Source organism: Vicugna pacos, chromosome 1 (genome assembly GCF_048564905.1).
Source record: "Vicugna pacos chromosome 1, VicPac4, whole genome shotgun sequence".
In the NCBI taxonomy this organism is placed as follows: domain Eukaryota; kingdom Metazoa; phylum Chordata; class Mammalia; order Artiodactyla; family Camelidae; genus Vicugna; species Vicugna pacos.
The window spans coordinates 79,353,612-79,367,730 of NC_132987.1; the positions used below are offsets into that span (position 1 = coordinate 79,353,612).

At 37.1% G+C, this 14,119-nt stretch overlaps 1 protein-coding gene across 2 annotated transcripts in view; it reads right to left on the reverse strand.

The window, feature by feature from the left end:
- Positions 1-14,119, reverse strand: part of ALCAM (activated leukocyte cell adhesion molecule) — a 184,823-nt gene that overhangs the window by 25,380 nt on the left and 145,324 nt on the right. For both annotated transcript variants that reach the window (XM_031672187.2, XM_006208026.4), the window contains exons 4-8: positions 10,468-10,532; positions 9,178-9,265; positions 8,537-8,719; positions 3,522-3,649; positions 1,877-2,009 (exon numbers count right to left, since the gene is read on the reverse strand). In XM_031672187.2, coding sequence (XP_031528047.1) covers positions 1,877-2,009; positions 3,522-3,649; positions 8,537-8,719; positions 9,178-9,265; positions 10,468-10,532 — 597 coding nt within the window. The remainder of the gene's footprint in view (positions 1-1,876; positions 2,010-3,521; positions 3,650-8,536; positions 8,720-9,177; positions 9,266-10,467; positions 10,533-14,119) is intronic.

A 14,119-nucleotide genomic window follows, 5' to 3' on the forward strand; every position in this document is an offset into this window, starting at 1 on the left:
CTGCTCTGCTAACATGTGCAAGTACCAGTTGGTTTTTCTCTACCTACTCCCTTTAGTCATCTGTGGAAAGGAAACTAATCTTGTTTTTAGAAAACAAACACATGATCAAGGATAAATCGGCAAAAGTGGATTTTTATGTTTTCATTTCATGTAATTTAGAGTAAGATCTTGTTTTACCTGCAATACTTATTCCAGGTTTTAAAGAGTGACATAGGCCTCAGAGCCCAGTGTTACCAGGATGTATTTAAATCCAATTAAATGCACTGAAATTCAATTAAACATGCTTTGGTTTAATTTTTTTTTTATCACAACAGTTCATTGAGGTACTACGAAGCTTCAGCCAAGTTCTTTGTCTTATTCTTCTGCTATCTCCCACCATGCCTGATACACAGGTGGCACAAATGAGAGCCCTCTTCCTTTAGGGCCCTGAATAGCTAGCATCTCTTAACCACAAGCTTATCATACTACCTCTAAGCACTGGATTATTGGCTCAAAGATCTTATGAACAATGATATCAGAAAGTTATTCCACACGCAATTCTATCTGCTGGTTATATTATTCCCTCACTTCACTTTTTTCCCCATGAAATAGACCAGATAAATGGTCCCATGACTGATGACTAGTCCTCAGAGGAAAAGGAGCACAGTTGTTACCCTGAGAGGTCACTGCTTTCTCTCTAACTAGCCCCTGATGGCAGACACCCTCAGATCTGTTCAACATGAATATGGAGCAAACAGAGAAACAGCCTGGCTGTGAATATTTCTTAACAGTCCACTGTCACCATGGGGCTCCCCAGGGTGTCCTCCCAACATCAGACACTCAAAAGCACCATCTGGTTGCTCTACTCCCCAGTGCACCTCCTCGCATCTCCTTCAAAGTTTTAGCTCCTATCCTGCATGTTTTCCAAGCACTATGGGCAGAATTAGAACCACTTCCTCAGAATAGTTTCTAACATCTCTTTCAATTTTGAAACAAACCAACCCCCATATTCAATGGAATTGTAGTGGATCATGTCTAGAGAAACCTTATTGTAATGGATCATGTCTAGAGGTGTGGTTAGGTGCAAAGGACTTATTAGAAATTTGTCCTATAGCTCCAAGCAAGACTGACATTTGCTCATAGCACTCTGCGTATTCTAGTGTCACCAGGGAGCAGTTCAAATTAGTTCCCCATTTCCACAATGCATCAGGTACATCCAGGAAACTGCCAGCAACTACCAAATAAGGAACTTAAGTAAAGTATCTGTTTTCGATGTATATTTTTTTTCTGTCCATGGGAGTAAATATAACTTTTGGAGTATCTGGAGAATAAAAGTGGGTTGAAAGGTATGTTCAGGGTGATTCTGAAGAGATTCTGTTTTCAGAAATTTTCTATCTGTCTATACAGAAGCCAACACATGACTTTTAATGGTATCTATCTCCTCCTCCAAAAGCTGAGTCTACAGTAACTTTTTGTTATCAGGTTTCGGTGTTAATAGTCTTCTGTAATTAGAAGTAAAAAAGATACTTAATCTACAATTTCTGGGCTAAATGCAAACCTGGTAAGCTTCAAGAATAGCTAAATACTTTCTTAAAATATGAGTTATTTCTTTAAGCTGCATGTGAATATTTTGTTGATACCACACACTGAAGACATTCAGAAAGAAGATGGAGGTTTATTGCTGCCAGAAGTTGCAGTTATTAGATTCATGCAAGATTTCAATATTGCAGTGCAAATCTGGACTAAAGTTGGGTTTGCTCTAATGCTTTTTAGTAAGTCTATTGAAATCATATTATTTAAGAAAAACACTAGCTGCAATTTATTTGAAAAAGTAGCCCAAGTTAGACCACGAGAGGCCTTTAAAGTGAAGTTGGCAATGAAGAATCAAGTGACTTACAGTGAACTGTGATGGCTGTTGAAGCAATCATGCTTTTTTTGTCTATCAGGGAGCATTTGTAGTCTCCTGTTGCATTGCGCCGCACATCTGTCAATGTGTAAGTGTTTGAACTTCTTATTCCTTCGGGCTGTCCCTTTTGATAGAAGCAAAATGTCAGATGATTACACTTGGTAGCTACAATAAGAACAGATGTAGTTCTTGATGAAAATGGCATTTTCTCAGATAAGAAAAAAAAAAGGGAATGTGTTTCGTCGATTGGACAAATGAGAGTAGAGATTATATTAACTGATTCCTGGAAAAAATAATTGACATTTTGGTTCTAAGGAAATTGAGACACTAATTTACATTGTATTGATGACATCTATTTTATTGACAGTATGGCTTGTGTTTGAGTGTTAAAGCAGATTTAAAAAAAATGTGTAATATTTCTTTTTTTATATTTATCCCTTGCTTAATTTGACAAAAAGAATTGAGGCACCTGAAAAGAAAACATACCATATATCCAAATAAAAGAAAAGAAGGAAGGAGGGGAGGAAGGAAGGAAGGGAGGAAGGACGGGAGGGAGGGAGAAAGAAAGAGAGGAAAAAAAAGAGAAAAAAGAAAAGAATTAATAACTAAGAATAAAAAGTATATAGATTAGACAGGAGTATATATTAACAAAAAAGGTAATTGTTGCTAAAACTAAGGCACATATTTGGCTCTGTCATCCCTGATAACCAAGTGGAAATAAAATGATTTTCAAATTTTCATTTGCATATTAGACAAAAACAATATGTCAATTTATTAAGGGAAACAAAGTTTTCTGTCAACATTTAAGTATAAAAGAATCACTTAGAGTAGTCTTCTGAGCGATGCAGTGGATAATATTCTTAAACATTACTGAGCAGTGCAGGGGTGGGGGAACATCTGTGAACAGATCCCTGTGGTCAATGCAGTATAGAGATGTACATGGCTTCTCTCAGTGGAGGGTGATGTCAACCACACACCCGGGAGGCTGTGGGGAGCAAGCAAGTGCCCTCAGACAGAGCTCTCTCCTTGTCTGGCTCCACAGCACTGTGACATCTAGAACAGATCCTAGAGGAATTTTCCAAATTATTCTCTAGACATCATTTCTTCCAGCTATGACATTGATAAAAGTTAAGAAACTGGCTCTTTCAGACCACATATGATGGTAAGATACAGCCTGTCGCTTTATTCTATCAAGCTGAACATAATCTACAACAGAAATGTCCCTAGATCAGAGGTTCAGGGATGTGTTCACGAAGGCACTGTGGGTATATTTAGAATCCACATCAGACCATTTGCTGTCATCATTCTTCATTTTATACTTGCCTGCTTCCGAAGAGCAGTCTTATAGTTCATTGGGATAATGAGACCTCAAGTTTCTACCATTATGGTTTCCTGTGATCAGCTCTTTTCCTCTTTGTCCCTGATCTCACTTAACACTGAGAAAAAGGGAAAGAGCACTGGCAGGTGCCAAAAAAACCTTCAAAGGACATTCCACATGTGCCCTTTGGTTCCAAGAATAACATCCTTTCTCACTTAAGCTGCCCAAGTACCTACAATTCTTAATGTCAAGTCAGCTGCCAGACAACAGGACAGAGTGAGAGTAGTCTAGCTCAAGTAATAATCCTGAAGCACTTACTGGTAAGTAAAACAAAAACTCCTCAGGAGGAGGGTTACCATTTCCTAAGCACTTAAGAGTGATGTTGTCCCCTTCTTTGATGGCATTTTTTGGTGGCAGCACTTGTATTGTCACCTGCTCGGTAGGATCTGCAAGAGGCACAGACGCAAGTTAACAATTTTCATCAGGTACCCAATTATTCTGTGCATACAATGTAAATGACTAAATTATACACAATTTTCTCAAGAAGGTAGTAATGGTAATTACTTAAATGTATCTTTTTATAGAAGGATTGAAGTTAATAGCTACTTGCTATAACAAGTACTAATCTTGGTTAGAGCAAACTACAAAGAGATCCTGTTACATAAAAATCAATTTTTTCTTAGCAAAATGTCTTTACCTAAAGTAGGAATGACCCTAATTATTTTATGTGTAAAAGAACAGTAGGAAGGGTTCCACTGTATAATCTCATTACAAGGGCATTTAACTATATTATATGTATCTTACAGTTTGGAAAGACTGGAGCAGCTCGCAAAGTAGTTAAAATTATTAGGCACCCCTGTACTCATATTGCACAAGAATGCCTTGCATTAAAGAAAGAGGGACATGAACCAAACAATACCAGCAAGATGTTTGGCATGCAGAAGAGTAGATCTGCTTTCAAAAAGATGTATCCCACGAACTGAGAGAGACCTTTAACACAATCAACAGAACTGTAAATGTATTGTAATTCTTTTCTCTTCATTGGATCCAAGATGCCACTTTTATTCCATTTTGGTCATTTTTATGGAGAAAATAGGGCTAACAGGTATTCTTTGGTGGAGGCGACTGTGCAACAGTAGAATGCTAAAGAAATTAAAGGCTGGATACAGTGGACCGGGTCTAGCAAACAGGAAATAAAAGGAGGTGGTGTTGGCAGTTATAAATGACCCACTTTCTAATGTATCCACTTGTTATGCAGCTGGATGATACAATGAACAATGAATTTCGAAACCATACAATGACAAAGGTTTATTTCGGAGAACCTTTTCCATAAGGCTTAATAATTATTGAGGCATGTGTCTATATTTCCAAACTGGCAGCACTAAAAATAATCCATCTAGGAAGACTTATTTTGCTATTAGCTAATAAAGCAAGACAAATAAGTGGTAGATTTTTGAGGCTTTTTTCTATCTCTTTCAATCATATACTTACCTTTCTAAGATTAAAGTGCAGAAAAAACCCTCAAAGGGTTGTTATAGATTGCTTCTTTGACTTTTCTCCATGCTTGGGCATCTCTGAATATTTGCCCAGAATGTTCTGAGGCTAAACAGTGATTGGTTTAATATATTTGTTGTTCATTTTTCTGAATTTGCCTGAGGCAGTTCCCTGACTGGCAGTTTCCAGTAAAGTTGGAAAGTAAAAATAAAGTTTGTTTTCGGTCCCCCGCTGACCTTCCCTTTCGAGGCCTCCCTCCCTTTCCCATGGTCCTTCCTTGCTAGCATGGTCTGCTGCACATCACTGCCACACATCTCTAACTAGAGCTGACACCAGAATAGAGAGGAGTCATCATTGGTCTGACGTCCTGCTTTATTTCAAAACTCCCCTTCTCTGTGCCCCTCTTTCGATAGGCTCTGCTCTATATTGGAGAGTTAAAGAACCAAACTGAAATCAGAGGGTTAATGTAACACATTTGAGTTTAAACAGTAACTTTCTGGATGCCCACTAATAATGCCTCCAACAACACTAATGATCTCTTGCTCTCACTTTGCCCCTGACTTTGAATTTTACTCTGTCTATCAGTATATCATCATTCTGCCAGTTCCTCTGGCGTTCTCCTTTGCCCTCTCTTATCCACTCAGTCACCCAGCCTTAATGATTAATCCTTATACTTCATACATCTGGTTCTCCCCTTCTATTCCCACTAACACTTCCCTAGCGCAGGCTCTAATTAATCCAAACCTGAAACATTGCCATCAGACTTCAATTGGTCCTTCACCTTGAGGCTTTCTCTTTTCTACTTCTTCATATATATTTTCTCCAAATCAGTTTTTGAAGTAGGCTTTGAGCATTAGAATGATATTTTAAAATCTTCATGCATTCCCAGCATGTATAAATTGAAATAAACATTTAACCTGGTGTCCACGATTGCCTTGAACCAAGTTCAGGTGAGTCTTCTATCTCACTACTCTATATATTCATACCCAGTACATAATCACACAAATAGTCTACTCAGTTTTTCTTTCTCCCATCTCTCCATTTAATCCTCTTGCCACTCATTTATTTATCTGTTTGGCTAATATTTGTTTTGTGTGGGCACTAAGTGCAGGAGTTATAAAGTTGAAAACAGTGCATTCCCTGCCCTCAGTGAACTTCCGGTTTATTTATGATGACATAAAACTTAACAATTAAGACTGTACCAATGCAAAAACTGCATAAGATGTATAAGCATAGAAATCGCTCACAGACCCACCAGACTGGGAAGATTTCAGTAGGAATTGGCCCTGGAGCTGGGTTTTGAAGAATAAGGAGGCATTTGCTGGATAATAAAGGTAAGACAGTGACAGGACATGGCCAGGCACGTACATCGTATTCTACAGGAGGACCCTGGAACCAGGACAGACTATAGAAGGCACTGAAGGGATGAAGGCTGGGACTGGTCGGGACCACGGCTACAGCGGACTCAAGGCATATTGAAATCGGAAATGTAAAGATAAACCTGAGATATCTGGGGAGTCACTGATGAGTTTTGATCACAGCAGTAACATGTTCACATCTGTGCTTTAGAAAGATGTTTCTAGCAACAGCTGGCAGGGCAGTTTGGTGTGAACAGACAGGAATACTCTTTCGGAAATTGCTGCAAAAATACTGGCCATGAGGAATGGTGGCATAATCTCAGGCAGGGTCAGAAGGCAGAATCAGGTCAACACAGCGGTGGAAGTGGTAGATTCTAAACAACTTCATTACTGATTGGATATGGTAAGGGAGGAGTGGACCAGTGCATCTTTTTCAGGCTTTCCCAAGATGAACTGATCAAATTCCTTCTTCTTGAATGTACTTTCCATTTAGCTCCTCCTTCTCTTCTCTGAAGTCATCCTAGGACAGTGGTTCTCCAAGCGTGGTCCTCAGATGATCAGCATTAGCATCACCAAGGAGCCTGGTATAAATGCAAAGTATTGGGCCCCTCCCCACACCTACTGTATGAGAACACTTAGAGCTGGGTCCAGTAATCTATGTTCTAACATGTCCTCCAGGTGAGTCTCACACACACTGAAGTCTGGGAGTCACTGTCCTTGGACACCTGAGTTTTTAGGACTGTTCACTGAGTGCCTGTGGCACCTACCACTTGCAACCATGCAGTGACAATTTCCTTCTGATACGTGTGTCTTACTTCTCTATTGGAATAATAAACCCCTTAAATGTCAGACTATGTCTTAAACACTTTTAGGTCTCTGTCATGAAGCCTAGCACTACATACATTGTGCCTTCTCAAAAGCTGTGCCAAATGTGCCCTACACAGCCAGTCACAGGAAAATCATTTCTTTCTTATTCATCCAAGGACACTTCCAACTGTCTGTCTCCCCATGTCTGATGCTCACATACATTCTCATTCTTCCTTAAGCCAGTTTCCCAATCCTTTTCACTCATCTTGATGTTCTTTCCTATCTTGTACTCCTGTACGTACACCAGAATAGTTTATTTTCAACTGAATATTTTTGAACAGACAGGATTCTGCTTTCACATACAGAAATAATAGTTTGATTTTAGATAAGCTGTACATGATGAAATCCTCTAAATCCTTGCTTTTAAATCAAGTTGAAACTTATTGACAACGTGTAAGACAAAACAACCCATGATTGTTAGGGCAAATGGAATTTCAGTTTTCCTCTTACATAGGCTCTGTACTTTATGGAACCAAAGTAGATATGTAGCTGAGATAAAACCCTTTGAAGGCTCAATGGGCATTTCTATTCTTTCTCTCAAATAGATGTAGAAGTACTGGGTCATTCTACAACATATGGCAGGACTGTGAGAATTTTTGATTCATTAAAAACTAATAATAATAAAATTTCCTTGTATCTTTCCCCAAAAGATATCTCTAGTTATCTGTTTATGGAGTAATAGTGATTATATAATAGTAATGACAATAGTACTTAATAACAAGCATTTAATGTGCTATATGTTGTGCTATTTTAGATTTTTTATTTCACTTAATCTCCATAACAACATCATGAGTTAAGTATTACATTTTTCCTATTTCAAAATAAGAAAACTGAGACCAAGAGGAGTTAAGATTCTTTTCTAGAAACACATAGCAACAGACAGCACTGGGACTGAGTTGCCAGCATCTTTGCTCTTAGTCATTTTGTTATCTTGCCTCCTGTCTTACAGGAAAGAGCATAGCATTGGAGAAAAGGACTCTAATCCGCTTGCTGCAGCTAATTTAGGGCAAGTCTCTAGGTCTCACTTTACTGCTAAGTAAAATAATGGAGTTAGATCAGATGATCAAGAAAGTTCCTCTGTCATCTAATATTCTATGTTTCAAGCCTATGAAATAAAGTTAATCAAAACATGTTGGAATTCAACATTCTATTTAACTTGTGGAATTGATCTCATTATTAAACTAAATCTGTTTATTAAAATGGAAATCCTATATCTAGAAAACCATCCAGTCATAAGCCTCTATTCATCTGTCATTCATTCAGAAAACCATCAGATGGCATTTTAGACTCCTACAAAATCCATGGCTACATGCCAGGGCTGAGGACCACCAGAAGAAATCAGACTAAGTTAGAAATCTTGTGTTTAAGGAACTTAGTGTCTAGAGGAATACAGAAGAGATGATTATAAATAGCAAAGTAGAGAGTGAAATATATAAGTTGGGTAGGTATTTTTTCTATAGGTCTTGCAGAGGAAGAGATTATTTGGGTACCATGGAATAGGGATGGGTGTTTGGAAGTAGATTCCAAAGAGCTTTTGGATTAGGACTTAAAATAGCATTTGAATATTTTTTTCTAATACATTAAAATCGCATGATTATATATTGAGTTACTTACAGTAAATATCAAAGACTGCTTGATCAGAGTAAACTGTTTTCTGGCCAGTCGGTCCATAATATGTCACAGAGCAGGTGAATGGCATTTGTATGTCAGCCTTGGTTGCCTTGTATTCCAGAGATGAAGTCATGGTATAGAGCTGAGTTACTGGGTCCATTTGCTTTTTAAAAATTATGACCGCCGCTGAAGAAAATAAAGAACACTAACGGTAGGACCTTTCATCGGAAAATCACAGCCCTTAATGAAATGTCACAACAACTTTGAGAAGTGGTTTTGTCCTTACTGTATTTAACAGGAGGGAAAATTGACATGTAGTGAGGTAGATGTCTTTTCAAAAGCATGAATCAGAGACATGGACAGAAATAGAATCCTGGAATTCTACCTCTCACTCACTTTAATTAACTTCTAGAACATACCATATATAGAAATAATTTGCTCTGCTCTTGATTCTTCTGCACAAGGTCTAAAACGGTGTTTTTTTTTTCAATCCTTTAATGATTTAATGGATACTTAAAGTAACAAAGTATAGAGTCATAGATCAAAAGAGGGCCACACATTTAGACTCAGGATAGTCTAAGGAATGCTTAGACAAGAGAAAGTCAAAACAGGTCATCTGAGTTTATTGCCCACTTCCTGCTCACCTCCTTCAACGGGTTGCAGCACTTTTCCATTCCTGTACCACGTGATGTTGCCATCTGGATAACTGTCTTTTGAAATGCACTCACCCAACTGCAAAATAAAGAGATAATATTACAACTTTGGTTCCATCAGGGGTTGTCCATTTCAAAGCCCCAGGCTCCTCAAGTGATGCAGTTATTCCAGTGGTTCCCTGATCCATTCATTTTCCAAGCACTGACTAAAGACTCTTGTATAAAAACAATGTCTTGTACTTAAAATCATGGTCTTGTCCATTTTAAAACAGATGCAATAGATGCTGCCACCATAAATAAAGTCACATTCATTTAAAAGCATTACCAAATTCATTTCAACAGTATTTGTTTTTAACATTAACTAAATAACATAACTACATTAACATTGGCTATTACCTTGGTCTGCGAATCTGTGTATGCAAGAATCATTAATGGTGTTAAAATGGGGCTGCTTCTCCAGCTTCATGCTGTGTATATTTCAGACAACACAGACTTACCACGCTCTATAGTACCCACCACTTTCCTTCACAGGTGTTTTTAATTGTTAGTGTTTATCAAATAATATTATGCAGTCAAATTTAATCTGATTCAAAGAACTCTGAATCTGCCTTTTCTCCCAACTGAGGAAAATTTGGGTATTTTAGCTAGTGAAAACAAGATGATTAATCAAGGGATGTGCTCCTGTATAGGACTCCAGTTTTATCCCTCCTTCAATACAGACTTCCTTCAAACCTCTGCTACTGTGATTGTTCAAATCTAACCTTATCCCTTTACTTCAACTTTTCAGTAGTTTAATTTGTCCATAAGAGTAAGACCACACATTACATATGACAGACGGTTTGTCATAATCCAGCCTTTCTTTAACTCTCCAGATTTATCTCTTACTGCGCTCACTTGCCCACTGGCTGAACACCCCCAAATCCAGCAATGCAAATAATGGAATGTTTCCCAAATGCCATTTTCTTTTACATCAAATTATTTCATATTGTTGGAAAGCCCTTTCTACCTTGGGTCTAGAGAGAATCTACTCATCTGTTATTCAGTTCATTCAAACAAGAAAGACCTATGCCTTTTTCACTCTTTCCTCCCGCCTCTCCCTTCAGAAATGACAACACCTTCGTCTATGCCATCACTCTACCTTGTGCAGACTTTCTGACTGGCACCTGGAACACTGTCAACTCCACAGGGCAAAGTCTATCAAATTTGTCCTGGCATCTGAGGCCAGGAGAAAGCATTCAACACCAGGCTAAGTAAAGGTTATTAATCAAAACAAGTTCTTACCTTTTTCAGCTGCTCTGTTTCGAGAAATGGGGCTTTGCTTACAATTTCAGGTTTAGATGGTTGCTCTAAAGTTAAGTAGAGAAAGATTTTAAGTACCCGTGGAAGAAGAAAATGGATGTTTGTGATTTGGTTCATAGAAAAATAATTCACTTACTTAGAGTAGAAAAATCAACAACAAAATAAAGAACAGATTTCCCATATAATCTATAGTTAAGAAATCTGATTAGTCTACCCCTTTCAAATATTTGTTTTATTAAGTTAAATACTATTTTAAATGCTTATTACTCCTTTGAATAAAATATTGGTAATGTTTTCTGGATGCTTTATAAACAGTGTGCATGGGTTTTATAGTAAACAGAGGTTAATGTACTCAAGAGGATGTATTATCTGCAAATGATTACCATGTGCACTTTCTACTTAACAATTTCCAACTCCCAGATGAAGACCTGAATCCACATAAAACCAAATCACAGGGGTGCTTATTTAAAATTATTTCTGAGTCCTACCTGGCCTACTGAATCAGAATATCTGGGGAAAATCCTGTAAATCTACTTTTTAAAAACAAGTTCCATTGGGGATTCTTGGACACAGTGGAGTTTAAGAATCACTGCTCTAAAATCATAGGAAACACAGAGTAGTTAAGGGATGTAGGAGCCCAAGCCTCCTAGGTATCTCAAACTTAATCTCAAACTTAACCTTTTAAGTGAATTTACATCATGAATCTATAAATGTGAGGAAATCTTTCAAATTTGGAACCTGAGATAATGGACAGAAGCATTTTAAACATAAGAAGTTCTGTAAGCACAAATTCTAGTAAAGGCTTCAGGAAAAACTGATTACAAATTGCAGCAACAAGGTAGCATTTAAACTTATTCTAACTTATTTTATTCTTGGCTACTTGTTATCTATCATTGATGGATTTTTTTTTTACTTTTTAATTAGCTTTAACAATTAGTCTATAGAAAATGGATATTGCCTCATTGTCACTGATTTCTGTGAGTCTCATGGAGAACTATTCCATTCTCAAACAAATAGGCAAATAAAAACAATCAGCTATTCTTTCTTTCATAGTCTTATTGTCTACCGTCTCCATACTTTTAATTTTGATTATCAAACTAAATTGGCTTTTATATAATTTTACTCAATTTGAAATTCAGTTATCAGACATGTTAACTACCCAGACCATCAGGGAAACAAAGATGAAGACAAAATGTTTTTGGAACAGCAAAATGGGTATCATTAACCTGTATGCAAAAATAATGTAAACTTCTTCAGGTTAACATCCAGAGTTACTTTCTCCTGTGCAGTTATTTTATATTAGAAATCAGAATAATGAATAATAATAGTGAATCTGCCTTTGTGTTGAACTCGCACTTTAATTATTGGAGTGCCTATTGACTATTAATTCTAGAAATATGATTCTCTTAATACAGTCTCTAAAGAGCAGTTATCTATATTCTAAACACACAGATTAGAAAGAAAACATAAGAAAGATTTTAAAAATGGAAAAAAGAAATATAAAAAATAGGCATAACATAGACAATTACATTAAGACAAACAAGAAGTGACACCTGGCTATCTGATTATTAGAAATGTGACCAAGAAATTAGAAAGAAAACTGACAAAATACTCAAAATAAGTAGCAACTTCTGGGAAGCTTATGGTGGAGGACTAAAGCCTTCTAAATATCAGAAAGTGTTGATGTTATTTACCACTATTTTAATATAACTTCACATTAATGTTCATTATTACAACTCTGAGTTACTGATAAAACATTACATTCTTTTAAGAATTCTTCAGCATTCAATGTTTTATGGCAAATGCCTAATACATTTGAGAGAGGACTGCATTCAAAAGATTTAAACAGAATGAAAATCTTGAGTGACCACAGTTCTCTGGGAACTAAAATCAGTTATTCAGTGACACCTCCAAGAGAACCGAGGAGAGGTAAGATATTAAATTAATGTATGTGATTAATCAAGAATGAAGATGAACAAGAAAAAAATAGTTTTTTTGTTTCTTCTTCAGTAATATCTATGCCTGGAATATATAGAGAGATTTGAAAAACCTTCTTCCAAATCACACTCTTAACACAAAGTGTGGGTGAGCAGTTTTGTTAAGTTGCACTAATTTCTAGTTCACCAAAATCAGATATCAACTCAGTTGGACACATACTCACTTCCTCTAATGTAGAATATATTCCTCTTTTTTGATTTGCAAACCCTGTGATGTTTTATCAATGCACATAGAATCATAAATACTGATGTGTTACAATTGTTGGTCCTTTCCACATGGCCACATGTGCCTTGTTTCCATAAATGCTTCCTAAAATTTATTCTTATTTCAATAAAACAAAACTGCAGCAAACCCAAGGAAACCTGATGAAAAGATGCTGAAAATTTAGTCCTCTTTGTAGTGTTATTCATTTTTCTATTTAGAAAAGAGTCATAGCAGGCACTGTGGAAGTAATGGTAATATCTATTGCATTTCTCTTGAGATATTTTCTCCTTAAACTTTCGTCTCAAACCCTCTATATTAAATACATACTTTGTATGTAATTTTCTCATATTAGCTTGTAACAATCAATGAGTGTTAGAGGACAATAAAAGAGGACACATACTATTTTAGCAAAATTGCATATTGATTCAAAGTGTTTTAAAAAAAACTTCATGAATTGTGTCTTAATATGATTCAAGGATTCATAACCAAGTGCAGAATTGAAAGCAAAAGTCACGCTCCAAATTTATTTGCATTATTAAAATAATTTTGTCAAGGGTTTCACAGCCAGGTGAAGATGGAGGGATGAATGCAAAACTGCTCTATATCACCCACAATGTACTAAAGTTATTATCAAAAACCATGCAGAGGACGGCTGTTTGACACGGGAGAAGAGCAAGAAAGCACAGGTGCACTGTGCATTGAGTCAGAGGGGTCCTCTCGTTACTTTGTCAGCAATCACCTCGTGATGTACTTTAAGTAAACCACTGTGAGAGTGAAATCATAGTTTATTGTCCTCATGAGATGGGAAAAGGTATTTTTTTATATTTAAAGAATCGAAATAAAATATACAGTGCAGATCCCATTGGTTAAGTAGTAAATTTACTTTCTGCTTACTTTATTCCAAAAAAAAAAATTACCTGCAGTTGGAAGTTGAATAACTTTCACAGGGAGTGTGGGAGAAGGGATCCTCAGTTCTGATAAATCAATGAGAACAGTCTCCAGATGACAGCTCTGAAATAACTGGGTGAAGCCAACCAGAGCACTGAGAGCAGAGCTGGTTGGTTCAGGTGTACAGTAGGCTCCAAGTCATGGCAACAGCCTTCCTTTAATACCACAGACACCCAAGCAGATAATTATGTTGCACTGTGGTTGGCAAATGCTATTTTTTTAGAGCTAGAGTCCATCTCCTTTTTGTTTGTTTGTCTTTCTCCTGAACAAAATATCATGAAATATTCAGTGGGTAGAATTCTAGCTAATTGAGTAGAAGCAGGTCCTCACCCCGCTCAGCCCTCTTCATTAGCTTGTCAGGAGGATCCTTGGAACAGAGTGGGGAAACCACCGCCTAATCAAAGCACTCATTTACTGATGAGGGGGAACTGCAGCCCCAGACTGGTGACACCACTCACCCAAGGTCAGAATTAGCAGCGGATCT